The sequence below is a fragment of the Trachurus japonicus genome, chromosome 17 (genome assembly GCF_045865225.1).
Source record: "Trachurus japonicus isolate A0001 chromosome 17, Traja_1.0".
Lineage (NCBI taxonomy): Eukaryota > Metazoa > Chordata > Actinopteri > Carangiformes > Carangidae > Trachurus > Trachurus japonicus.
Window position 1 is genome coordinate 11,880,895 of NC_140923.1, and position 27,257 is coordinate 11,908,151.

A 27,257-nucleotide genomic window follows, 5' to 3' on the forward strand; every position below is an offset into this window, starting at 1 on the left:
CCTACCAGCTTGTCACATCACAGACAAAAACACACACATTAAAAAGTCATAATTATGAGATAGAAAGTTAATTTCATTTTATTGAGATTAATTCAATCGCATTTCCTAAACGCTTGTGGCTGCCGGTGACGGCGGACTTCACCGTGGTGCATTGTGGGATTTATACTTGGCCAAATACCGCTGGGATGCGGTCTTACCTTAAGTGTGGGTAAAGTGCAAATCAAGCTGCTGCACTTTCAGTCGTTGGAGAATCGGGACACACTTGCGCACTGACACTAAGCCCATGAACGCACACGCCAAGTGCCCAAGTGTGTAAGTGTGATCGAGTGTGCATATTGGGACAGGCCCTCCGTCTGCGGCCTGCAATAGAGCCCTGGAAAAGAGAGTAATGACCATGGATGTATTACATTGGTCCAATGGAAGCGCCTCCTGATGGCGGAATATGGGTTTTGCAAAAGCGCCCAAGAACTGACATCTCTGCATTGTTGGTGAATGAGCAAGTGTGGTGTTTTCAATAATTTAAGGACATTTATAGATCACCCACGTTAATAGCATCATTGAGGATCCTTTACAGATAAACATTAACACATAGGCGAGTAAAAACAAAACAAAAAAACAGAACAGTTGTCTACATTCATGTTTCAATCTACATTTTGTAATAAACAAATTATAAGTATAATTTGATATGACCAAGACACCTAAAAACAAAAACACGGCCGTTTTCATCAATTTACAAGCAAGTGGGCAACACACATACATTGGAGTGAATGGGTTTTCTGGGCGCTTTTGCAATACCCATATCCTGCCACTCGGGGCGCAAAACCCTTAAACCCATAGATATATATGAGAACTAGATGACTCACCCGCAGCTGTTTCCCAATGACAAAGCGTAGCCAGTACGGCGGCCATCTTGGGACGGGCAACTCTCTCCCTCAGAGCATTAAGCCTATGCTGCATGTTCTGATATAATGACTAGAACTTGCTCAGTTTTTGTCCGATTTCAAAACGGTTTGATTTTTATGAACGTTTATGCAGTTACGATGCAGCATATTTAGAATCACGGATCATTTTAATAATGTATTTTTTTTTGTAAAAGTAACATTATAGTCTACTTGCCAGCCCATTGGGCCCCATTGTGAACCCGGAAATGTTGAGTACCCCAAAGTTTTATGTTAGAAATATATAGTATGGGTCCCCAGTATTCAGAAACTGCCGGATGCTAATTTATATATATTGGGCAATTAGCACAATTGACATAATTAGCATAAATTAGCATATTTTGCCTATATGGGCAATATTTCAACAAAATTGACTTGGCTGATCTGGACAATATTGGAGTGGTTTTAGGGGTTATTGATGATGCTGAATCCATTTCTGACATTTTCAAAATTCAAAATGGCTGTCTAAACCGGAAGTGACCAGATTTTAACCGCCAGTGGGCCGATTTTGATCGATTTCAATCTGGTCACTTCCGGTTTAGACAGCCATTTTGAATTTTGAAAATGTCAGAAATGGATTCAGCATCAACAATAACCCCTAAAACCACTCCAATATTGCCCAGATCAGCCAAGTCAATTTTGTTGAAATATTGCCCATATAGGCAAAATATGCTAATTTATGCTAATTATGTCAATTGTGCTAATTGCCCAATATATATAAATTAGCATCCGGCAGTTTCTGAATACTGGGGACCCATACTATCCATTTCTAACATAAAACTTTGGGGTACTCAACATTTCCGGGTACTCATTGTTGGCAAGTAGACTATTATAGTGACATTATGCAAATAATTAAAGAAATAGCTACATAGCCTACTGATTTATTTTACACAGAGTTATGAATAGTTTTTTTAGTGAAGATGACTGGATCACCTATCTACTGCACTGTAACTGCAGCCAGAGTCAGAGCAAGTTGCCCGTCCTCATATGGCCGACTGTGAGCTACGCCCGCGTGTAGTCCGATCCACCCCCTTGCTTAAACCCTTACCACAGGAGTCAATGGTGGTGTCGTTATTACTCTCTTTTCCAGTGCTCTAGGCTCTAGCCTGCAAGAGAGAGGCGTGTCGAATAGGGGGCCTGTCGCATAGTGACGTCATTACACGACACGCCCCCCGGCCACTACAAGGAACGCCCTACACATAGTTCTTAAAGGTTATAGCTACAACTTTTTCATCAAAAGGATTAATTTTAAAAAAAATAATACATCCACAGAATGTCTAGAGGGGTGCAGAATAAAAGTATTAATTTTACTGAATTAAAAAAAAAAAAGTATATAAATAATTGTTTAATAAATTTTGGCGGGTCCGAAATATATAAATATTTACATCTGGTTACGTTGGCAACGGCGGCATGGAATGATCTCTGTGGCAACAGCATTAGAACGTTGATGTCATGTGTCTTCTGCTGTAACTGACGACCAGTAAAACGTAAGGTTGGAGCGAGAGCGACACCTACTGGCCAGGAGGAATTAAACTTGTAGCTATCACCTTTAAAGGGATATGAGCCCAAGTACAGTTTGAGCATGTTCCAGCTACACAAAAGTCAACGATTTTGCCCACGCATTCTTTGCCCTATAATAAATGTATTCAAAAGCGTACAAATGTTAAGATTTTTTTTTTAAGGCAGGCTTTTATTAATATTAAAGTAGCCTACAAAAGCTGGCATTAGGCTACTTTAGACTCAGAAAACGTTATTTTCCATTAGTCTTAGGGATTGAGATAGAATTTTTTCTTTGACTCTGCCACGAGAAAAAAACACAAGATATTAACAGACAAGAATTCATGAGCTAAATACTAAATAGATAATTGTAGTGAAGAGGGAGATCTTATCACATTAATTTGGATGGTACTTTATGTACTTAAGTTTTTTTTTTTATGAATTCATGTCATGTGAATGGCTCTGTCTGTGAAGTATAGAAACTGAATATGTTCAACAAAAACAAAATATCTAATAAATAGAAAAAAATACAAAACATTTCAAGGCTTCTCACACAATTTATTGTGTTATTTATCTTATAGGAAACATTTGGAGCTTCACTGTTGCCTCCTATGGTGGAGGTGCCCGACCAAAGCTTCCTCCATCATTTTCAATTCACTGTCAAAAAAAGAACAAACATGAAAGGTTTTCAATTACATGTTGCATTTGAAATATGTCTATCATTAATTCTTTACATATTCATCTTACTATGGTTCATATTTTGGTCCCTTTTTGAACCTGGCTACAGCCTCTGGCACTGTCAGGTTACTGTACAACACATAGTTAAACCCTCAGTAGAAACACATACAAATGGCTTTCTCTACACTGTATTAGTTCTATAACTCCCTCGAGGCACGAACAACACAAGTGGCTTTCTTGGTACTGGTTTATTTGAAGCTCTCTCCAAATCCACCGTGAAAACTATAACATACACACATACAGACACACAATATTAATGATTACATCACCAAAGTAAACATAAACATGAAAACACTCGGCAAAGTAAAATACAGAAAACACATTAATTACCTCGTTGGCTGCGTGCCGTGTAAAGGGGGAATTATCTTTGGTCTTCGGCTGTTCCTTGAACACTCGAACACTTTGTAACCACTTAAATTGGTCCTTAACTTCACTAGTTAGCTTAACTACAGCACATGTGCGTCTTCACCTTCTCCTGTTTACTGCACAAATGGAAGAATTGACTCTAAACTAATTATTGATGGTCGCCCTCTCCTGGATAAAAAATGTAATAATAAATTCATACGTAACGCCATCCATGCTAAAAAGAAGTGTTCTCCAAGAGGGAAATTCTTCTGGGATGAGTTAATTTATGGTGTTAAATGGAAGAAAGCATGGATACTGCCTTATAAGTTTTGCATCTCTAATAAGGTCAAAGAAATACATTTTAAAATCTTACACAAAATGTACCCCTGTAATGCATTCCTATCTAAGTTTATGGATGTGAACAGTAAAAAGTCTTCTGTGATGTAGAGGAATCTATCGCTCATGTATTTTATGAATGTTGTGTTTTTGGATCGACCTGAGAAATCATTTTTCTAACTTTCTTAGTGTCTCATACCTGTTCACCAAAAAAGATGTTCTTTGTTATTTTTCTCATAACAGCAAGTCTGTTGAATTCATTACTAATTACTTAATTCTTTCCTGTAAATTCTTTATACACAAACACAGATTTCTCAAAACTAAACCAAAGTTTAAGGTGTTTCTACTTGAATTCAACTTTCATCTTAAGTCTCTCAGAATTATAAATGACAAAAAAAATTATCTATTTCTGCAGTATTACGACAGCCTGATGAATGTCTAATCTTAATGTTATTTCTAATGACTTCATGGATTTTTGTTAAATCAATGATTATAGTCTTTGTGTACTATGTATTCTATGCGTGACCAATGTATGTATGTACCCTTTTTCTTTTTTTTGTTTGTTTCTCTCCTCTTCTAATTGTTATTGTTTTTTTGTTTTTTATTACCGTCTCGCCTGATTATTACCTTGTTTCATATCTATTTTTTGTCTAAAAACACACACACTAAAAACACACACACAAACCAATCCACCAAACTGCACATATCCTATATAGTGTTTGTGATTTTTGTGGTTAATCACCTTGTTAGAGAACAGCACGTTATTCAATAAAAGTACTGAAACAACTCAAACAATTCAAAAGTTTAGAGAAAGTTAAAGCAGAAGTAAGCGATATTTTTGTGTTAATATAAGTCTTAAATAGTTATATCTTCCGACAGCAATCACTTACATAGAGTGTTTGGACCGAAACACGGGTCTGTCAGTCACTCTGCTCTGCTCTGAGCCGAGGAGAAAACTTTTCTCGTATCCTACAAGTTTTATCCAATGAGGAGAGAGAACGGCATAAAGGGGCAGTCCTCTCTGCGCCTGAATGTGGTGACGTAGGGACGAGGACCAATAGATCCATGACGAGGGCGGGGGCTGCTAACTCCATCGGCTGACAAGACGTTATGGTGCGTTCAAGGCAGCCCGTAACTCGTGTTTTTCCGACCTGTGAAGTCGTACCAGTTCGATCTGGTACGAGTTCACGGGTCGGAAGTTACGAGTGGCCGTTATAGTGACTTTCACAGGTAAAACAGGTCGGAGAAACACGAGTGGGTTGCCTGGAACGCTACAAAGTCGTGACTTGAAGCTGTAATTTACGGTTTCAAAAGCCTGCCTGGAACGCAGCATTAGCCAAAACGACCGGGTCGCTTACTTCTGCTTTAAGTTCACCTGTAAAGGTTTATAGTGCATTTCAGGTGCATTCTGAAATTTTATCCAAAAGCCAAACATCCCTAACTTTTTGTAAGTAGTCGTGTATGTGAATAAATGTACTTCTTATATTCTTCCACTTGATACTATGAATACGATAAAACATCAAAGCAATCATGAATAAGAATAATTCAAAACAACAGCAAAATTAATTTGCAATATATCGTTATTTTATTTCATATTTACAAAAAGAAAAACAAAATAGTGTCAAACGACAGGCTGCATTTTTTTTGTAACGGTGCTCTGGGCATGTTTGCATCGGCCCTGAGAGTTCAAACGATTGCACCCTCCACCCCCACCTCCCCCCTCTTACTGTAGCTGTGTTTGAAGTAAATCTGATCTCTCTTCAGTGCACGGCTGACTGAATCCTTTCACAGTAGTAGTACCCCTTTTATTATACAGTTGTTGATGAGCTGATGGTCGTGTGATTTCCAGACCTCTCTCTCTTCTCTCTCTGCGGTTTAACTTTTGTTCACTGGCAAAACAGTAGCGGCCGCTGGGAGTAAACAAACCCGGCGACCACCACAGCCCAGCAGCGTGCGTGGTTCATCGAGAGTTATCAATCAGCATCGATCATTACAGTTGTGTTTCTCCTCCTCTTTGTCGGTCAGCTTTTTCAGGAAAGAACATGATGTACTTTTAAAATGGACTGGGTACCGAGGATCTACATACAATACATATGCGCTATCAGGCGGTAAACGCTCCTGAACGCCACTCAAAGTGTTTTTTTCTTTCCTAGCAGGGGGGGAGACCCCATAGCAAAGAAAACACCACCACTCTGCACATTAAAAACATAGGGGGGGGAAATCATCACAAGGGAAGCACTTTGCACTGGAAACTCTACACTATAATGATCACTGTAACCACAGCAAAGGCATCCGGGAATCAATCAATCAATCAATCATCTCAAACACTTCAAATCAACACCTGGGAATGAGGGAATAACACTCAGGGAATGGGTCTTTCTCGTCGTTATTAGTTGGCTGAATTACAGTAAGTAAGTGCTGGGGAAACTCGTCACGAATCCTTTTTTAGTCTTTTTAATTCATTAAATAATTAACACATGTACTGTACACACGTTTTTTTTTCTTCTTTTCTTCTTCTTCCAGTTCCTCTACATGTCTATAAACCGTCGGCTCCTGTCCACGTCGCACAGAGAGACAGAGGTGCGTTAAAATACCAATGAATGATCGATCATGAGCGTCGGTGGATGATATCGCTCTAAACTCTAAAACTATGATCTGAGGTGCTGAGCTGAGTGACAGCAGAGTATTTCACTTCATCATGAGACTTAAAGTCTTTTTTTTTTTCTTTTTGTGTGTGTAAAGGCACCGTTTATACCCGTGAAGTGGTTTTTGATAGATTTTTACCTTGAGGCTAAACAGTACGTGAAAACGAAATGGAAACGGCAGTGGCATTTTCTTTTCTTTTCTTTTGTTTTTTTGAAGGAATGCAGTTAAACCTAAACCGTGGAGGAGCTGCTGACAAACTAATGCAGAGATGTTCAGATGTTCTCAGTTGTGCGTTCAGTGATTTTTACAGAGTAGAGTGTGTGTAGAGTTTGTTTTGTTGTTGGTTTGTTGGTGTGTGTGTATTTGTGGCTCCTGGTGGTTTTGTCGTGCCTCCTCTTCCTCCTCCTGATGATGATGATGATGATGATGCTGCTGCTGCTGCCGCCGTCCACACACCTTCTTCTGCTCGAGGAGAGAAACAGAGTCGACGGTCCGGTCGACTCTCTGCTTCTGTCTCTTCCTCTTCATCGCTGACGCACACACAGAGTGACGTGACCCTCTGGCTGCAGTGCTGCTGATGGACCGCGCCGCCGCCGCCGCCGCCGCCTCGTCATCACATGATGGAGCACTGCTCTGCCGCCCCGGCCCCCGGCCCCCCAGGCAGGTTCAGAGACTCCATGTCAAAGTTAAATCCAGGAGGCTGCGGAGGAGGAAGAAAGAGGAACAACACACTAAGAGTGGGGCAACATTACAATACCATATACCAGAGATGGGGACTCGAGTCACTGTGACTTGGACTCGAGTCGACTCGAGTCGCTATTTTGATGCGACTTGACTTGACTTGACAAAAAATAAAAGACTTGCGACTTGACTCGGACTTGGAGGTTAAAGACTCGGGACTTGACTTGAGACACGATGACTTGAATGACTTGAATGACCAGCCGCCACCGCTGAATTTCTCACCGGCACGGCACCAGCTCAGTCGGTGTTTTTTTTTTTTTTTTCCCCTGACTTTGGGATTTGATACGGAGCAAAGAGGCCACCAGGGTCGCTGCAGCGGGCGTGCTATTTGGTGCTACATATCTATTATAATATAATACATCCATAGCGTGCTATGACGCTCACAGCTCAGTGTTTTTAATCAGAGATTTCATCCGGAGTTTCAGTGACGGTGAGCGGCCTGACGCTGCTTCATTAACGCCGCGTCGCCGCCGCTGTTCAGAGTCGGGGCAGACGCACAGTAACCACAGACATACAGTAACAGTCACCTGTTACCAGCGTTACCATAGCGAGGAGCTAACGTGTCCTTTTTTTTAATATCCTCTCCTTCAGACCTCAAGTTCTCACTGCTGCAGAATCTGCAGTGACTACACAGCTGTTAGCTGATTGGCTGTTTGCCTGTCACTCATAGCATCCAGGGATGTTTCAATGTTCCACATTCTTTGACTTTTGAATATAAAATATCAAATTAATATCTAAAACTACTTGGTATGAGTGCAGGCTGAGAATGGTGTTGTCATGATAGAATATAATAGATTTTCTATTCTATTCTACTCTATTGTCTACACTTTATTTAGATCAGATTCTGCGGGTGAAATTGCAATAATAAGGTGACTTGACTTGGACTTGACTTGCCCAAAGAATAATGATAACCTTGTTTTAGACTTTGAAAATTAGCCATCCTATTACTAAGAGGCGCCTCTAATTTATTAGATCTGTATGACGGCCAGTCGGCCTGATGGGTGTTGATCTATTTAAATTATGATGGAGTTTTGACTGATATATTTTTGTATGTTTTTGTTTTGCACAAGGTGTGTTCTGATTTATACATTCCCTTTACCATGTGACTCATCATGTGACCCTCAGGGGATGGTTCAAAAATGGGGCGTCTGATTTGTATGAGTTAGTCTGATGAAGAGCAATGCGCTCGAAACGTTACTATTGTTGATGTGCTAATAAATCTGCACATAAGGGAGCTGATGTGTGCGGTCTCCGTTTTTTGCCTTTCCTGTCTACAATTTTGAGGCCAGCACCTTTTAAACTGGATGTGTGCGACCGTATCTTATCTACTCTTTGCTTGAAATGTCAACATGACCGTCCTCTGTGGAGCCTGAGCTCTGTCTCAGTCTGTAGCTGAGACCAAACACCCACAGAGGAATGTGTCCAACTAAAACCATGTGGAGTCTTCTGTCGATGTGGTGAGAGAAAAGAAAAAGAAAAAAAACTCGTTTGCTCGAAATGAGGTTAGAAAACACAGACATGCTGTAAAAGTGATGTCATGTTGTTTAAGAATTGTCATATACATGTTGCTGTTGTTGTTGTTGCTGTTGTTGTTGACTGAGAACAGTAAAACTCACCGCATCCCCTGCCAGCTCTTTGGGCGGCTGGCCCAGGTCCTGCAGCTGTGAACAAAAACACAACAAACACATTGATGCGTTTCATTCTCAACAAGACAAAGTCTCTTCACATTAAAGGGATAGTAGCATTTTTTTTAAAGTGGGGTTGTATGATCTACAAATAGCCCCTAAGTACTTTAATTGCACTTTGACTCTCTGGACTCCTCCCGTTAGCAACGCCAGCCCATAATAGCCCTGCTCAGAGATTTACAACATAAGAAAGAGCCTATTTTCGTGGCCTAAAAGAGGTTTTACGTGAAAAAAAATACACAGTTCCATTGTTCGCTATAATATAATTTTTTCCAGCCCTTCAAAGTGCAGGAAAAACGCAGTTTTTATTTGGACCTAACCAACTGCTGATCGGCGGGCGCTAACCCTGGGCGGAGGGATACGTGAGTTGGTTAGGTCCAAATAAAAACTGTGTTTTTCCTGCACTTTGAAGGGCTGGAAAAAATTATATTATAGTGAACAATGGAACTGTGTATTTTTTTTTCAGGTAAAACCTCTTTTAGGCTGCGAAAATAGGCCGTTTCTTTGGGTCCATTCACAACACTGTATGTTGTAAATCTCTGGGCAGGGCTATTATGGGCTGGCGTTGCTAACGGGAGGAGTGCAGAGAGTCTTCTACTGCAATTAAAGTACTTAGGGGCTATTTGGCGATTTGGAGATCATACAACTCCACTTTTAAAAAATGCTACTATCCCTTTAAGGTTCAATCATGTACAACAGTTTGTAAGCCGATGCCCTCCACTGTCAATGTAAAGGGCTTCCTCTCACACTAACAGCTTTTTAAAGGGCATTTCCAGTGGTAATCAATGTTTACCTCAGATATCAGGTCACATATGATCAGTTCATTTCATACCATCCATACTCCCAACTGCAGCGTGTGGACGTTTAGATTTGTTTTTGTTCAAGAATCTGTCGTTTTTTCAATGTTCATTAATGGGTTCAGGACTAATTTTAAACTGTGGTCGCAAGTAACGTGCTTTTGACCATCATTTAAATGTTAAAATTCGCTTTACAATTAAATTAAATCAAAATTCGGACTTACCGCGGCTTCCGCATTGTTCCTTTCCGGGTCAGAGAACACAACAGACTAAAGGCTGAAGCCGCTGAATTTGAGCCACAGTGTCGTTTGTTCTCTGACCCAGAAAAGAACAATGCAGAAGCCGCGGTAGGTCCGAATTTTGATTTAATTTAATTGTAAAGCAAATTTTAAAATTGATGGTCAAAAGGACGTTAGTTGCGACCACAGAACAGTTTTAAAATTAGTCCATTAGGAGCCCATTAATGAATATTGGAAAAAAATATAGATAGCAGTTATGCAGTTAGGTAGGAGTATGGATGGTATGAAATTAACTGATCATAGGTGATATGATATCTGAGGTAAACATTGATTACAACTGGAAATGCCCTTTAATGTAAGTATCTGTATCATATCAGTATTTGATCCATCACAGTATTGATTAGATACAGACTCACGTGTATCAACCCTAACTCTAGATAGATAGATAGATAGATAGATAGATAGAACTTTATTCATCCCGAAGGAAATTATTTGGCCAGGCCGCTCCAGAGAAAATACTTAATTAAAGAAATAAATAGGATACAAGGAGGAAAATATATGACAAAAATATATCCTGCAATGTCTAGACAATATACACAACAAAGAAGCAACCTAGATAGTCCAGTCATTTTATGAGAAAAGGTTGAACAAATTGCAACAGAATCAAACTCAACTGATTTTGTATCCTCAACATGTCCTGAGTGAGGGAAAAAAAGCCCCAAAGAATCCCATTAGGGGAAAGTTTAGAAAAACACCCAAACATATCCCATTTATACGCATATAAAAAAATTTTTTTCACGTGTATAGGGTAAAATTTTGAACCTTTAGATATCTCCATGAAAATTACTGAGTTGATTACTTACATTAAGACAAACAAAAAATGTATTACAAGTTTTTTGAAATTCTTTGTTAACATGAGCAAATTTGCATACATTTGCATAAATTAGCATAAATCCCACCGTTTTGACGGCACATGTATATGAAGTTGCTGTGGTGGTACCGGCATGAAAACTGGAATGAGTCGACTCCATCGGTCAACCCACAAGTTGACCACTTTAAATTTCAAGATGACTGCAATTTTTCAAGACAGCCACATCCTTAGTAGAGCAGGTATGACATGAGCCAACAGTGCATAATCCAATTACGTATGGCTAATTTGCATACATACAACACCTGATCTAAACATTGGGTAGAGCAGGTGAAAATGTCTTGTTCAATCTTGTGAACATATAATATGTTAACAAGATTGTTAACATATAATATGTTAACAAGATTGAACAAGACATTTTTTAACTGTAATATGATATTACAGTTAAAAAAACTTAAGGAATGGAACCAATTTAGGCCCATGAGCATTAATAGAGACGGAGCATGTCATACCTGCTCTATACACGTGAAAAAAATGTTATGCGTATAAATGGAATATGTTTGGGTGTTTTTCTAAACTTTCCCCTGATGGGATTCTTCGGGGCTTTTTTTTTTCCCTCACTCAGGACATGTTGAGGATACAAAATCAGTTGAGTTTGCTTCTGTTGCAATTTGTTTAACGTTGACCCCTTTTTTGGCGTAAAATTACTGGACTATAACGAACCACTGAGGAAGTGAGATGCGTCGTCTCTACCTTCTGCATCAGGTCCATGATGCCCTCGAACGTCTTCTCCTTCTCCTCGGGCCCCTCCCCCTCCTTCTCAAACTGCTTACAGATCTCTCCCATGATCTTGGACTGCTGCTCGTAGCGCTGGTAGTCCTCGGCGCTGAGGCTCGGCTTGTTGGCGTCCAGCCAGTCTGGGTACTGAGAGGGCGAGGGACAGTTACTACAGGAGCTCCAGTAACATAAAGAGGAAAGTAGCTTTCCGCTGATCTGATCGGCTGTATGGGATCGGCCGATATTTTGCACTTTGCGCAATTCGTGAGATCGGCCGTATGCCATATGTGGCCCGTTCTATCAAAATGAGTCGGATGTCGCAACGTTCTATTTTTAGATAATCAGCTGATAACATGGAAAACCCATAGAAAATCAAAAAAAATGTTTTACCCTAATTTCAAAGCAATGACATTCAAAAACAATCTCGCAAAGTTTCACAGTCCAGATAATTGAGAAAAGGCAGGTAAATGATGATTAAAGTTGACTTGCAACTTAAGCCCTCTGAAAATGAGCGTTGCATCGGTGCAAAACATGAAATATCTCCTGAACCGTTCATGATAGAGACGAGCTGTAAACTGCATCTGAATCGCGGGGTTCTCCGCTTTCCGACGGTCATTGAATGGTGCCTCTATGACGAGAAGGGACGGGTACAGAAACAGATGCTAAACCGAGTAGCATCGACGCTAACAGAGCGTAGCATCGACGCTAAACCGAACGTACACGCTTGCACATGTTTTACAAAATGTCAACAAAACATGACAACTTCTGAACCGTTTATGATAGAGACGAGCTGTAAAAAGCATCTGAATTGTGAGATTCCCTGCTTTCCGAGGGTCATTGAATGCTACCTCTATGACAACAAGGGGCCGTATAGGGTGCGTGTAATCACGTGGTACAGGAACAGATTCTAGAGTCACTGGCAAAAACTTTAACTGCAATTTTCTCAGATTTTAGAACGGAATAAGAGAGTAGGAGATCGTAATTCAAATGGCCACATCTCGAAAACCATCAAATGTATGACTCTGACTAGGGTATCATTTTAAAGCTTATTTTCTAATCTTTCCATTGATACCAAAATCTCAACTTTGAAATTTGGGTCACTGTGACTCATTTTGATGGATCGGGTCACAGCTATTCCCTTAATATTTTTGAGATTTTATTTTAGGAAAATGTCGTGACCGATTCGATCAATGACGTCATTGTCCTGTTGAAACTTTTTGCAGATTCGATTGCAGGTGGCTTGTGTTTAATCTGTCCCATTTGCTCCTAAAGGTGCAGCCACACTAAATCGTGGAGTGTCGTTTTGCTCTCATTGAGAATACATTGAGTCGTGCCTTCGGGTATCCCAGCATGCTTAGTGCAGCGACGGCGACACCCGAAGGTGCAACCCAATGTTTTTTCAATGAGAGCGACACGACGGTCTGCTATTTAGTCGGGTATAATGTGGCTGCACCTTAAGAAGTTCCACGGCACCGACATGTTTGTTTACTAGTGGTGATGATGTTGCTAGCTAATGATTCGAGATTCAAAAAGCTTTATTGTCCATCACATAGTGACAGGGCTCAAAACATAAACGCCACAAAGACATAAAACAAACATTTAAACCAATGAGACGAGTTTGTTTTGCTTTAAACAAACCAACAAAGCAAAATAGACACGTCTCATTGTTGATACTCAGTAGATACGTATATATACAGTAAATAAACACGTTAGTTAACTCATCGAGTGCCGCGCTCCTTTCCAAAGTTTTAGTCAAGTGTAACGGCAATTTAGACCATTTTTGACGATTTTTGTAGAGCCACAGTGTATTCTATATTATTGCCACCAACACATACTGTAGCTCATTTGAAAGGTGAAACTTTATGCTTCAAATGGCCACAAACCGTTTGTTTCTAGGTGCCTCTGTTCCTGAGAAAACTCAAGCTAAACATGGCTGGGTTTCACCAAAATCCCTGCTTTTTTTCTAGAAAAGGAGATCCAGCGTCTTTTATGAAAGCTGCTCTGTTTGTGTCTGTCGCTCTTCTGACACTCGCACTTCTGGATCAAAGGGCTCGTGTAAGATAAATACAGTATATACAACAATTGTTGTTCTATTCACAAATCCAAATCAGCCCCAAAAAAGCTGATTGTGTACATAAATCCTAGAGTAAAGCGAGCGCTGTGAGGACAAACCTTGGCAGTGATCTCTTTGAGAGACGGATAAAGCACTTCCTTAGAGAGGAGATTCTGCATGATGGACTGCATGATGGGCAGGATGTTTCCCTCCTCGCCGCCGGCTTCACCTCCCTCCTCCAGTCCCAGGCCTTCCAGCGCCTTGACCAGGTCGTCCCCGGCCAGTCCCGCTGACTGTGACACAACAGGACCATGTGGTTAGACGAGAGACTTTAGTTTGGGCTTTAAAGCAGATATCAGTGGAATGTTTTTGTTAATATAAGTCCTAAATAGTCCTATTTTCCGTCAGCAATCACTTACATGAAGTATTTCAGCCTAAACACGAGTCTCTCCGTCACTCTGCTCTGCTGTAACCCGAGGAGAAAATTTTCCTTGTGGGATACAAGTGTTATCCAATGAGGAGAGAGAACGGCATGAAGGGCTGTGTGTGCAGCCAAGGGATGCGCGTGAATGTGGTGACGTAGCACGAGGACCAATTGATGCCTGACAAGGGCGGGGGCTGCTAACTCATGGTGCGTTCAAGGAAACTCGTACTTTGTGTTTTTCCTTCCTGTGAAGTCATACCAGTTCGATCTGGTACGAGTTCACGGGTCGGAAGTTACGAGTGGCCGTTATAGGGAACTTTCACAGACAACAGGACGGTAAAAACACGAGCTACGGGTTACCTGGAACGCTACCAAGTCGTAGTTGTGACTTGAAGCTGTAACTTACGGTTTCAAAAGCCTGCCTTGAACACAGCATTAGCCGAAACGGCCGTGCCGATGATATCTGCTTTAACTGTCCCTTTAAGAAAGTTCTTTTTCACAGGACCTCTTCATTTCACATCCATTAACACTGGGGCAACTCTAACAATCGATCTTAAGATTAATCTTTTGTTCAAGGTCGTTATGACGGTCGCGATGAGGCCCTGCAGTGAAGAGATTCAAAACATTAAACCAGTGTTTTTCAACCTGGAATTCAAATGGGGTCGCCTGAAATGTCTAGTAATTGATAAAATAAAATTACTAATCAAATTTTTTCTTTTTACTAATTATTCTTCTTTTTAAAATGATGATTAAAAACACCACACACAATCTTAAACAACAGCATTCTATACTTTCACCTTCTCAAATATAAAGCGAGTTCAAATAAAATGCAGCATATATAAATATCTCAGCTTGCGCATCTTGGTGTCAAAATGGGGTCACGAGCCAAAAAAGGTTGGGAACCACTGCATCAGGGTTCCTACAGCTTAAGCCAAGTTAAATTTAAGACTTTTTAAGACGTTTTTAAAGCCACTTGAAATGAAATTTAAGACCGACTTCACAATAAACACAAATGCAGAAAAAACAAAAACGTCACCACATATATTACATAGAGTTAGGGACAATTTTACCCACTTTCCTATGTGGTCCAAGGTAAAGTGACTGCTACATGAATGATTGGAGGGGGGGGTGTGAGTGAGTGAGTGAGTGACATCATTTAACAGCTGTGTAGTTGTGGAGAGGAGATGATAAACTAAAAAGGACACGTTTGCTCGTTCGTATGTTTCCATCCAAAGTGATTCAAATAACTGGGAAATGCGCATTAAAAGAAATTTGAGTTCTGTGTGTTTCCATTAAAAGTACGGACTTTGGTGAAAACTACAAACTCGTGCAAGTTTTCCGCAGCTGTCCTTTCAAAATAAATGCATAAAAAGTCCAGAAAAAAAAAAAAAAACTGACTTGGGAGCTGGTGGTGGTGAGAAATTTAGCGTTGACGGCCGCCACTAACTTCTCTATGTCGGAATGTTACCAATTATTTTGAGATTTGAGACTAATTACAACCATAAAATACCACTTACCATGTGTTAACATTTTTAAGACGTTTGAAAAATTGATTCAAGACATTTTAATGCCAATTAAGGCCTTGTTTTTAGATTAATGAATTCAATGCCTTTTAAGACTTTTTAAGGATCCGTAAGAACCCTGTGCATTAAACCTTTGACCCACCTGGAGGTTGTCTGCATTTTTGGCCAGGCCACGCAGGGTTTCTTTAAGACAGCAGGTGAATTCTTGCTGGGAGGCCGTGTCGCTGCCTGCACAGAAAACACAGGCAACGGTTTGAGAGCGGAAACACAAAAACAATACGACGTAACATGCCCTCTAACAACAGCGATGCGGATGAAGAAGGAAGGAAGCCCTCACCAACTTTCCCGGCAGCCTCCGACAGCTTCTGGAAGTGCTGCAGCAGCTCGGGCTCCTCCTGGGCCAGCTCGGTCATGGCCTTCTCCCACTCCTCCTTGGCTTGAGAGGCCATCTCTCCCTCGAAGAGACTCTCAAAGAGCTTACAGTCCTCCAGCAGGGGGGGCTGCACAGGGACACGGGACAGATGAGGGTCTCTCTAAAGACCTGGAGGAAGCTGCACTTTTCCATAGATGTTGCAAAGGTTCAGTTTTTTCCAATTGGGAAATTTTGTTTTGGAGGGATAGTTCAACATTTAGTCAAACTGGCCCATTGCCATAATCCCTATAGTCTTAGCAGTAGGTTCGTTACCTTTAATTGTCGGTGCAAGCTATTTTTAGAACGGTGGAGCAGAGCCGTGAGCTGCTCAGAGCTACACTACGGAGGCTCATGGGATTTCTTGGTTTCCCTCATCAAACTCATCAAATACACAATCCAACAACTCCACAACGCTCTGGTGGACAAGTTGTGACCTGCACATTCACCACGCTATGAGATAATAACACAACGTTACCAGACAGAGTTGTTTTAGAGGGAAATTCATGCAAAACTGCTGATGCGTGTTCCCGTCGGGGGCAGCTTTTCCCGCGAGCAGTCTCTGCATTTGCCTCGAAAACAACGGCTCTGCTCTGCCGTTCTAAAAATAGCTTGCACCCACAATTAAAGGTAACGAACCTACTGCTATGACTATGGGGATTATGGCAATGGGCCAATTTGCCAACATTTTGAACTATCCCTTTAAACATATGGCAGGGGCAAGTTTAGGAAACAAACACCAAAAGAGAACAAGGAACCGACCAAGTCAAGTTCTCCTGACAACAGACAAACACAAATACTGTCCATCAGTCAGGGCTGGAAACAATAACATGACATGATCTAAAAAAAAAACAATCTATTGTTTCCTAATGAAAATGAGGCACAGACAGCACAGCTAGAAACTTAAAGGGATAGTAGCATTTTTTTTTAAAGTGGGGTTGTATGATCTACAAATAGCCCCTAAGTACTTTAATTGCAGTAGAAGACTCTCTGCACTCCTCCCGTTAGCAACGCCAGCCCATAATAGCCCTGCCTAGAGATTTACAACATACAGTGTTGTGAACAGACCCAAGGAAACGGCCTATTTTCACGGCCTAAAAGAGGTTTCACGTGAAAAAAAATACACAGTTCCATTGTTCACTATAATATAATTTTTTCCAGCCCTTCAAAGTGCAGGAAAAACACAGTTTTTATTTGGACCTAACCAACTCACGTATCCCTCCGCCCAGGGTTAGCGCCGCCGATCAGCAGTTGGTTAGGTCCAAATAAAAACTGTGTTTTTCCTGCACTTTGAAGGGCTGGAAAAAATTATATTATAGCGAACAATTGAACTGTGTATTTTTTTTTTCCAGGTAAAACCTCTTTTAGGCCGTGAAAGTAGGCCGTTTCTTTGGGTCTGTTCACAACACTGTATGTTGTAAATCTCTGGGCAGGGCTATTATGGGCTGGCGTTGCTAACGGGAGGAGTGCAGAGAGTCTTCTACTGCAATTAAAGTACATATTAGGGGCTATTTGTAGATCATACAACCCCACTCAAAAAATGATACTATCCCTTTAAGACCATAAAAACTGACAACAATAACAAAACCTTTCCCTTACACGGTTCACTATACTCACACCCCTTGATCTTTGGGTTGAGAATCGCCTGATGTTGACATAATGAAATGACGTTGGACACTTAACTAACGATATTTTGAGATAAATTCAAGCAACAAAATGACAAAGCAACAAGTCAAAGAAAAGTTTAGTTGTTTGATGATTATGTCATTTTCCTACATACAGACCTTCTCCGCTGTACCGCTGTTGTTGGCAGAGGAGGAAGCAGCTGCAGGTTCAGGAGCTGGAGGCGCCGCTGCCTTGTCAAAGTCATCCAACGCACCTGGATGAAAGAAACACACAGCATCAGAACCACAGCCAGAAACCAGACCGGCTCTTCTACTCATTTCCATTTTATAGCGCCGTGTGTGTGCAGCATGTTCCAGTTGGTTTCCAGTTGAGTCTAAAGCTAAACATTAACCCTATACAGTATGATACAGTAATACAGTTTATAGTATGACTACCTATATAGAGAGATAAAGACTAGTAATCATATGTTAGAATAAATCTATATGTATATAAATATAAATATAAGAATATATTAGAATAAATCCAGTTAAATAACTCATAAATTAACTTACTGTATAGATTATAATGACTAGATAACTTGATAGATAAATTCAAGTAATAATGACTAGATAACTTGATAGATAATTTATGAATAAGGGGTGGGAGTAAATAAGTCTTACTTCTTCCCACTCCTTTTCGGATATGAAACAAACAAATAAACAAACAAAACAAAAAAAAATCAAATTACCTTTATTTTCAATTATTTTCTTTTATTTTTTTATTATATATATATATATATATATATATTTTTTTTTATTTTTTTGTTGTTGTTCATATGTTGTTTTTGCAAAGTTTTTATATGTTATGTCTGTCTGTCATTTCTGTATTATGTTTTAGTATTTCTTTTAACATGTCCGAAATAAACTTTAACTAACTAAAAAATAGTGTGGTGGTCCTCATTCCTGCCTTGGGGCCACCTAAGAAACAGTTCTACACATGATTTCTACATTATGACTCTTTCCTTCAATATTAGGAAATATAAGTTGAGAGGTGAATGCAACTAAGAATCGTTTTTATAAAAAAGATAACTTTACAGATTATTGTCAGTCTCTGATATGTAAGAAAATAGAGAAAAAGCCCATCATAATTTCAGACACATTCGAGCTGCTTGTTTTTGTCTCACAAATAGTCAAAAACCCCAATATTTTTCAGAACAGACGAAGAAAACTGGAAAATAATCATGCTTCAAAGCTGGAGTTTTTCTCATTTTTGTTTCATCTAATGATCAATTGATGATTAACAATCATTTCAGCTCTTGCACAAACATATAGGCTATTGTAATGATTTTCACTTCTTATACAGCAAAAGTATCTCATGAAATGCACACTCAGATGTCAGTTCAAGAGGCACAACACTGAACCCACTGCAGTCCAATGTCCAAACAGCCTTACAACACTGACAAATAATCCATAAAATGACAATAAATTTGCATCTGTCAAAGCCTCAATAATCATTTGCTGAATCCCTCAGATTTATTTATCTTGTGGGTCTCTGGAGGGATCATCACTGCATATGGGACAGCTACAACACAACAATGCATCATAACAGATGGTAAATTCACTGATGAGGGATGCGTTTCTGCAGAGTGGGTGCTTCACTTTTACTTGAAAATGTTTAAATACAGATCATTTTTCTTTACTTAAAAAAAAAGAAAAAGAAGAAGTACTTGTAATAAAGTACTTTCACATTGTTTTTGTATTGGTATATGTTTTAGTAAAGGACTGGAGTGAGCATTTCTTTCTGCACTGTCAGTGGAGCCATGAGGTGTTCACTGCAGCGTGTTTACAGTAAGTAAAAACCATTACCTGCAGCCAAAAACACACACAAAAAAACACATCTAGCAGATAACAGGAGCTCAAACAGAAACACTGGTGCATTCATTAGCAGATCTAATGATGAACTTTATACAACAACTCTCTGTTGAGCAACTTGATTCAAGGGCAAAGATAAAACATGTATAAAAATCGCTGTGTAACGTTTTAGAGCTGGATCACAGCTAAGGTAGCTATCATTATCCACACACGGGGGTTTTATTGCAACGCTACTCGTAACCTATTCGTTTATTTAAGTGAATATTGGCAATAATCTATAGATTTTAGGGACTCAATCTGAGCCTCTAAGCTAACCACACACACAGAGAGAGATGTGGGGTCCCAGTACGACACCGACCGGGGCCCTTTCTTTTCTTTTCTAACCGCAACCGACCGAGCTAACTAACGTCGGTAACGTCTAAGTAGAGGAGTAAATACTGTAGTGTCATCTCTTACTGTCCAGTAATTCGTCCAGTTCTGCGTCGTGTGCGGCGGACGGCTCTCCTGCTCCCGACGCCATGATGGTACCTTCCTTCCTTCCTTCTGCTGCTGCTGTGAAACACCGACAAACACCGACCGAGCACCGCCGAGCGCAAGTCCCCGAAAACTGACGACAGCGTCGCGGAATCAGGTCGTCATAGCTACGAGCTGAGCTGGACGTTCTGGAACTCTGACTCACGTGGCGTCATCTGGTGGCAGCGGCGAGAATCACAACAGAGGTACTACTTTATTTATACACCACAATATTTATTTTAGATAATATCTGCTGTGATTTTGAGCTCCTCTGGCAAAATGTCCTTTTTGGATTTATAAAGAGTGACGCTCCAGCTGAAAAAGAATATTTTTTAATTAATCTAATTTTAATTCTTGCAAAGTTTTATATCCACAACTAGTGTAAATTTGCCAAAGTAAAACCCATTTTTTTGTGTTTTCATGAAAGAACTGGAGGTGTATTTCAAGTCAGTTTCCTCTGCTAATAACAAAAAAGCTATCAAAACTATAAATCTGTGCTCCCACTTTAATATCTTTAATTCAATTTAATTTCCATTGCTCATACCCCCCTGGTGTGTCTTACTTTTTTTCTTCTCCTTTTTTTTTTTTTTACTATTATTTATTTCTATTTATGTTTGTATTTATTTTATTGTCACGTCTATTTGTTATCCAATTGTTATTAATATGATGCTCATCATATGGTTTTATGCACTGTTTATGTATTTTGTAAAGCAATAATAAAGTTGTTAAAAAATAAAAAATAAAAAAAAAGAATCACAGAGGTACTACTTTATTTATACACCACAATATTTAGCATTTATAAGTGGGCTAATATATACTTTGTGTTTTCTTTTCTTCTTTTTTTTTATCTTACCTTTATGTTGTGTCTTTAACAACATATATTTAAAAGGAAGTAGACTAGCGGTGCATGCACGCAATGTTGAGGCTCCACTTCACAGACGTTTACTCAGGACCAGCCTGACTCTGCAGCACAAGAAGATGTTACCATAGATACAGAACGTAGCAGCATCATCACACATATCATTACGCAGATAACGATTACTTATCACTACTTGTTTATACAGCATCTAACCACATAAGAATATAGTCCATACTCTATACTTCCTCTATTAAGATTGTATTACGTAATATTTCACTTTTTGCAATGTGTATGTCATTCCCTGAAGGATAAATAGGTCTAATATAAAAGATAAGATAAAATAAGATAATCATTTAGCCTATTTATTTGAAGACCTATTTTTATACTCAAGCTTTTAATTAATCACTGGTATTATAATCCATTTTTTTGGTAATAGAGTATCATTAAGAATATGATTAAGACAAAAGAATAAATAAGAATAAATACACATTTACATAGACATACACACTCCTTGAAATATGAATTACCAATGCCCTGTAGCTACGTGTGCATAGTTACCGATAGTTACACATTTAGAAAATAAATATACACATTACTTTATGAGTTTTTTAAATGTTTGTTTTGTTTTTTTTGCTTAGTCACGCTCAACCTGAAATCCCCATAGTCCCATGTAATCTAATCACAACACCATCTAATCTATCACATGTTCAGTGAGACGCTGTATTTTTCTTTCCTAGTATGTTCTTCATCAGCCTTTTACGTAATATATTCACACACAAAGAGTCTGAATATTAAAAGTATAATTTAGATTATTGTTTTATATAATTATATTGTTAAATTGTTTGCAGGGCCACATCACTCTAGTAGATTTGTCGGCCCGCTCACCGTGAGACTTTCCTGGGTAATAACTTCCACAGCTGTGACATTTCACCAATTAGGACCTGTGTTTATTGTCCTGCTGCAGGCATTCAGCAGAAAACACTGAGCTGTTGTTGTGACCGGCCATCAGCACTCACACACTGGACCATCCATTAAGTGTCACACTCAACCTGAACCCACCCTCACAATTTATTCGTGTATTTGCTGACAACTTTAACTGCTCCGATACTATAGTGGACACTGAGCAGTTGACTTTACAAACAAACAGGGCCGTTGTATAGGGGAGAAAGGTGATGATAACTCTAGGGGCCCAGCGCCCAGTGGGGCCCATAAAAAACCCCAGTAGTCTAATCTTTGTATGACTGATTTATTCTGCGTAAGACCCTGACTATAGTACAACATCTTTCCAAGAATATTTGTCTTATTTCTTGTCCAAATGTCTCATTTCTAGTCAAAACTAATCTCTTTCCACTTAAAATAAGACTCATTACCTATAAATTAACTTGTTTTTCGATCATTTTCACTTAAATTCACAATAAATAGAAAAATCTGCCAGTGAAAGTAAGTTTTTTGTGCTTGTAATAAGGAAGAAAAACTTGCTCCACTATCAGATTTTTTCTACTTATTCCAAGTGAAAATATGCTTGAAAGAAGTAAAAAAGTGTCTAAAAACAAGCTACTTTTAATATGATGTGTCTTATTTTAAGTAGAATGAGATTTGTTTTGACTAGAAATGACATTTTGACTAGAAATAAGACAAATATTCTTGCTAAGATACTTGAGTTTTTGCAGTGTAATGCTGCATTAGCATCAAAACAAAGAAGGCTAAATAAAAAACGATAATACATACGTAGTCTAAGAAGGAAAAGTTAGGGGGAGGGGCCCACTTTAGTATTCTTTAAGGGGGCCCAGAATTCCTAGCAACGGCCCTGCAAACAAATACTGTAATGTTTTACAAAGCAGTAAAACACACTTGAAATAATACATTATTTATCACATAGGGAACGTGTTATAACTGATATTGAGAGAGTAATGTGACCTTGGTATGAGACATAAAGATGTAGCTACCTTGTGAAAGACCAACGACAAGACGACAAACTTATATGGATATCGGCGAAAAAAACAAACAAAAAAAGCCTATAATTTGCTCGAAGAAAATTTTCAAAAATATTCCTTAAGCTATAATATAGGCTACAGTGTTACGGGCTTTTAATTTCAGACATACCTACTAAAAAGGGTGAGGATTTAGGAGTGTTATTAACATCTCGGATCTTTTTCATTTATTTATTTAGCTGGTTAAAGATCAACAGAGAATCACACATGGACAATTCTCAGCCTACATACCTTCTCTGTGTATTTTTCAGTGTGTGACAATGTTACTTTTATCTTATCTTATCTTTGCCAAAGGGATGTGGGGGAAAAAAAGTACAAAAGTATACCGGTAATCCTTCTTGAGAAACCAAAACCAACTTTATAAAACTTTATAAAAGCACATTTGAGAATGAACCACCATAAATAAAGAATATAATATATCTAATTGTATTTACAGGAGCACAGATTGACATTATTGTGCACCTATAGATAATAATGACTCGGTGAAATGTGCAGTTTAAGCGCATTAAAGAACATTGTGCATGCTGCTGCTGCATCTCTCTCTCTCTCTCTCGGGTTTTCTTCTTGTTTCACGCACAGGAAACGCGCCGATTGATTCATAACTCTCAGGAAATAAATATGGTTGCCAGGGGTTACAGCTGCTGCCGTTGCTTAGCAGCGCACACACATAACAACAGGAGTGCGATGACACGAGGCCGGAACGATGACAAATATTTAGCTTATCCGGCCCGTATCGATAGTAACGCTGATGGAGAGGCGTTAAAATAAAAAATGACGACATCCTCATTAGTAATTCAACAAAAGGGCGGGAGGGGGAAACTTTTTTTTTCTTTTCTTTTTTCTTTTTCACATTTCCGCGTGAATATTTAACGCATAAATCAATGTAGACTGTAATTATAATAACATTAGTGTAACTCGAGGTTTTGTTTCTACATCCTGGAGACTTGTTGTGTCCAAGTGCTCCAGAAATGTGCTGCGTAAAGGAGGGTGAAGCTCGGCTGAGGGCTGGGTGGGTGTGTGAGGAGGAGGAGGAGGAGGAGGAGGAGGAGGGGGAATCCAGACAGATGTGAATAACGGTGCGGACATTTGATGCCTAATTTGGTTCTGCTGGGCGGGGAGCTGCTCCTCGGAGCTGCTAGTAAATCCAAAGTCAGGGAGCTGAGGAGGTGCACTGCAAACTACGACTTGTCTGCGACCTGGAGAACAAGACAGAGAGAAACGAGCCACAGCAGCAGCAGCAGCAGCAGCAGCACGAAGGTAACAAACAAACCAACTCTCACATTCATACAGACTACTGAGATTATTTCTGTCAGGGAAAGTTTCAGTGAAAACTTGTGACAAGGGGAAGAGATTTCTTTTTTTTTGTTGTTTTGTTTTCTGCATCCACTTGTTGCATCTTTGCCTTATAGGAACAAATCAGACAACTTTTTTTTTTTGTAATCTATTTTACAGCTTTCAAAGTTTTAAAAAAGAGATTTTATTGTGACCAAACCCAAAAAAGTGATTATAGGCTACATGTTAAAAAAAAAAAATCTAAATGTATCTTTGAAATACTCTATTTCTTATTTGCTTCTCAGAGAGTTCAGCAACTTTATTATACTGTTTAGGCTATACTATTATATACTCAAAATGATTTTCCACCATAGTTATGTTCGGTGTGTGACTGTGTGCAGTATGTTTTTCTAAATGCATCGTACGTGTGTGTGAGTGTGAGTGTGTTTCTGTGGAGAGTGTGTGTGGTGGGAGCTGGGTGCGGCAGGCGGCACACCCACCCTCACTGTCAATGAATGAACCTCTGCATGAACCTGGAAACACAGCTCAGCTGTCACTGCAGTTCAGAGGGGACTTTTACTCTTTACTTGACTTAATCAGGATAATGATTTAGACTCTTAGTCCCACTTTGTTCTTGATTGGAAAGAGGAACTAAATCAAGTTTTTTTTTTCGTCCTGTAGATTAGATGTGATGAGTCAGTCTGCCTTGCAAAATAAAGAAAGGAAGAAAGAAGGAAAGGCAATGATGATTTAAGAAATAATCAGGGTGGGTTCATGTCGTTGGTATTCAGTGGGAAAAAATTATAAATATTTATATTTTTTGGAATGATTTCACCCATTTTTTCACCTTTTTAAGACAAAAAATTATAAATATTTATATTTTTTTGTCTTAAAAAGGTGAAAAAATGGGTGAAATCATTCCAAATTAAGAAGAGTTGTACCTTGATAAGCCAATATAGGTGAATTAAGGTCTTCCTGACACACACACACACACACACATGTTGGGATGGTTTCCCAACAGAGCTCGTCTTGTGCTCCGACCCACGGATCCCCCGTAAGTGAATTATGGGTAAAATTAAGTTAGTGATGTTGTGTCATGACAACCAAACAACGCAGCGCTCATGACCTCTCAGCCTGAGACAAACACTGTTTCCTGAGTGTGTACTGTTGTTGGCCTTATAGTATGTTGTACATGTGTGTGTGTGTGTGTGTGTGTGTGTGTGTGTGTGTGTGTGTGTGTGTGTGTGTGTGTGTGTGTGTGTGTGTGTCACATCCTGTTTGCTGTCCTGCTGCTGCAATGCCTGATGGGTGAACCTATTTTCAGCACCTCTTCCATTTGGGGAAGTGTGTCCCTGTTTGTGAGATCGTGTCGTGTTTTCCATGCTGTGCTGTGCTGTGAAAAGACTTTTTTTTTCCACACTGAGCTCTTGTTTCTTTTTCTTTTTTTTTTCTTCTTCTTCTTCCTCTCCTCTCCTCTCCTCTCGTTTGCCATTTTCCTCTCCCGTTTCTTTCCTGACCTGATTCCATAAGCAGCAGAGTAACGGTGGCAGCGGGAGTGGCGCGATTGATTTTTCCATTACGGCCGCTCTGTATATACGTTTGTTTTGAGTGGTTTACACGAGGTATAATTGGTACCTTGAGTTTAAGGCTGGAGTGAGTGGGTGGGTGGGCGGAGGTGGAGAAGAGAGGGAGTAGTCGAGAAGGAAAGGAAACGAGAGGATGGTTAAACAAGGATGGATGGACGAGGATGACAAGGAAAACAGAAGAGATGTGAAAAGATAACAGGCAAAGGAAAGGAAAGGAAGGGAAAGGAAAGGAAAGGAAAGGAAAGGAAAAGAGGGAAAGGAAAGGAAAGGATGGATGGACAAGGATGACAAGGAAAACAGAAGAGATGTGAAAAGATAACAGGCAAAGGAAAGGAAAGGAAGGGAAAGGAAAGGATGAATGGATGATGGATGGATGGATGGATGAGGATGACAAGGAAAACAGAAGAGATGTGAAAAGGTAACAGGGCCAAGGAAAGGAAAGGAAAGGAAAGGAAAGGAAAGGAAAGGAAAAGAGAGGAAAGGAAAGGAAAGGAAAGGAAAGGAAAGGAAAGGAAAGGAAAGGAAAGGAAAGGAAAGGAAAGGAAAAGAAGGAAAGGGAAAGGAAAGGATGGATGGACGAGGATGACAAGGAAAACAGAAGAGATGTGAAAAGGTAACAGGACAAAGGAAAGGAAAGGAAAGAAAAAGGAAAGGAAAGGTAAGGATGAATGGATGATGGATGGATGGATGGATGGATGGATGGATGGATGGATGGATGGATGGATGAGGATGACAAGGAAAACAGAAGAGATGTGAAAAGGTAACAGGGCCAAGGAAAGAAAAGGAAAGGGAAGGAAAAGAGAGAAATAGAAAGGAAAGGAAAGGAAAGGGAAAGGAAAAGAAGGAAAGGGAAAGGGAAGGAAAGGAAAGGATGGATGGACGAGGATGACAAGGGAAACAGAAGAGATGTGAAAAGGTAACAGGACAAAGGAAAGGAAAGGAAAGAAAAAGGAAAGGAAAGGAAAAGAGAGGAATAGAAAGGAAAGGAAAGGAAAAGAAGGAAAGGAAAGAAAAAGGAAAGGAAAGGAAAGGAAAGGAAAGGAGCTGGCAAATATGACAAAGTTACCAGTTGTTCGGCAACAGCCAGACTGTAGCACATCTGGAACACATCAGTAAGTTGGAAAATCTTACAAGAAATAAGGGAAGAGGAGGGGGAGGTGGGGGTCAGAGAGAGAGGGAGAGAGAGGGAGAGAGGAGTGGTGAAAGACAAGAGGGGCCCGCTGGTGACTCACTCTTTTGCTATTCCACTCCATCATCACTGTGTTTAAACTGTGTGTTCTTCTGCGGCCGAGGCACAGGGCTTCCCCCGTGTCCCTCCCCCTCCTCCCCCTCCTCACCCCTCCTCCTCCCTCTTGGCTTCATGTGAGTCATCCTGCAGGATTTTTTAAGAGTTTTTCTTTTTTTCCCCCCCAAATCTGTCTCTTTCTTTGTATTCCTAAGTCGACACAGAGCGCAGAGTTTCCCTCCCTCCCTCTCTCCCTCCTCCTCCCTCCCTCCCTCCTTCTCCGCCGTCTTCGACTGTTTCACAGGTGTTTAAAGAGACT

At 39.8% G+C, this 27,257-nt stretch overlaps 1 protein-coding gene across 1 annotated transcript; it reads right to left on the minus strand.

Moving 5' to 3' along the window:
* Positions 1-6,712: 6,712 nt before the first annotated feature.
* pex19 (peroxisomal biogenesis factor 19) lies at positions 6,713-20,024 on the minus strand. The gene is made up of 8 exons (XM_085804363.1): positions 19,949-20,024; positions 17,801-17,895; positions 15,945-16,107; positions 15,750-15,835; positions 13,780-13,953; positions 11,584-11,754; positions 8,858-8,902; positions 6,713-7,200 (listed from the first exon to the last, which is right to left on the minus strand). The coding sequence occupies exons 1-8, from the start codon at positions 20,010-20,012 to the stop codon at positions 7,114-7,116; spliced, it is 885 nt and encodes a 294-aa protein (XP_085660489.1). The 5' UTR covers positions 20,013-20,024; the 3' UTR covers positions 6,713-7,113.
* Positions 20,025-27,257: the final 7,233 nt, after the last annotated feature.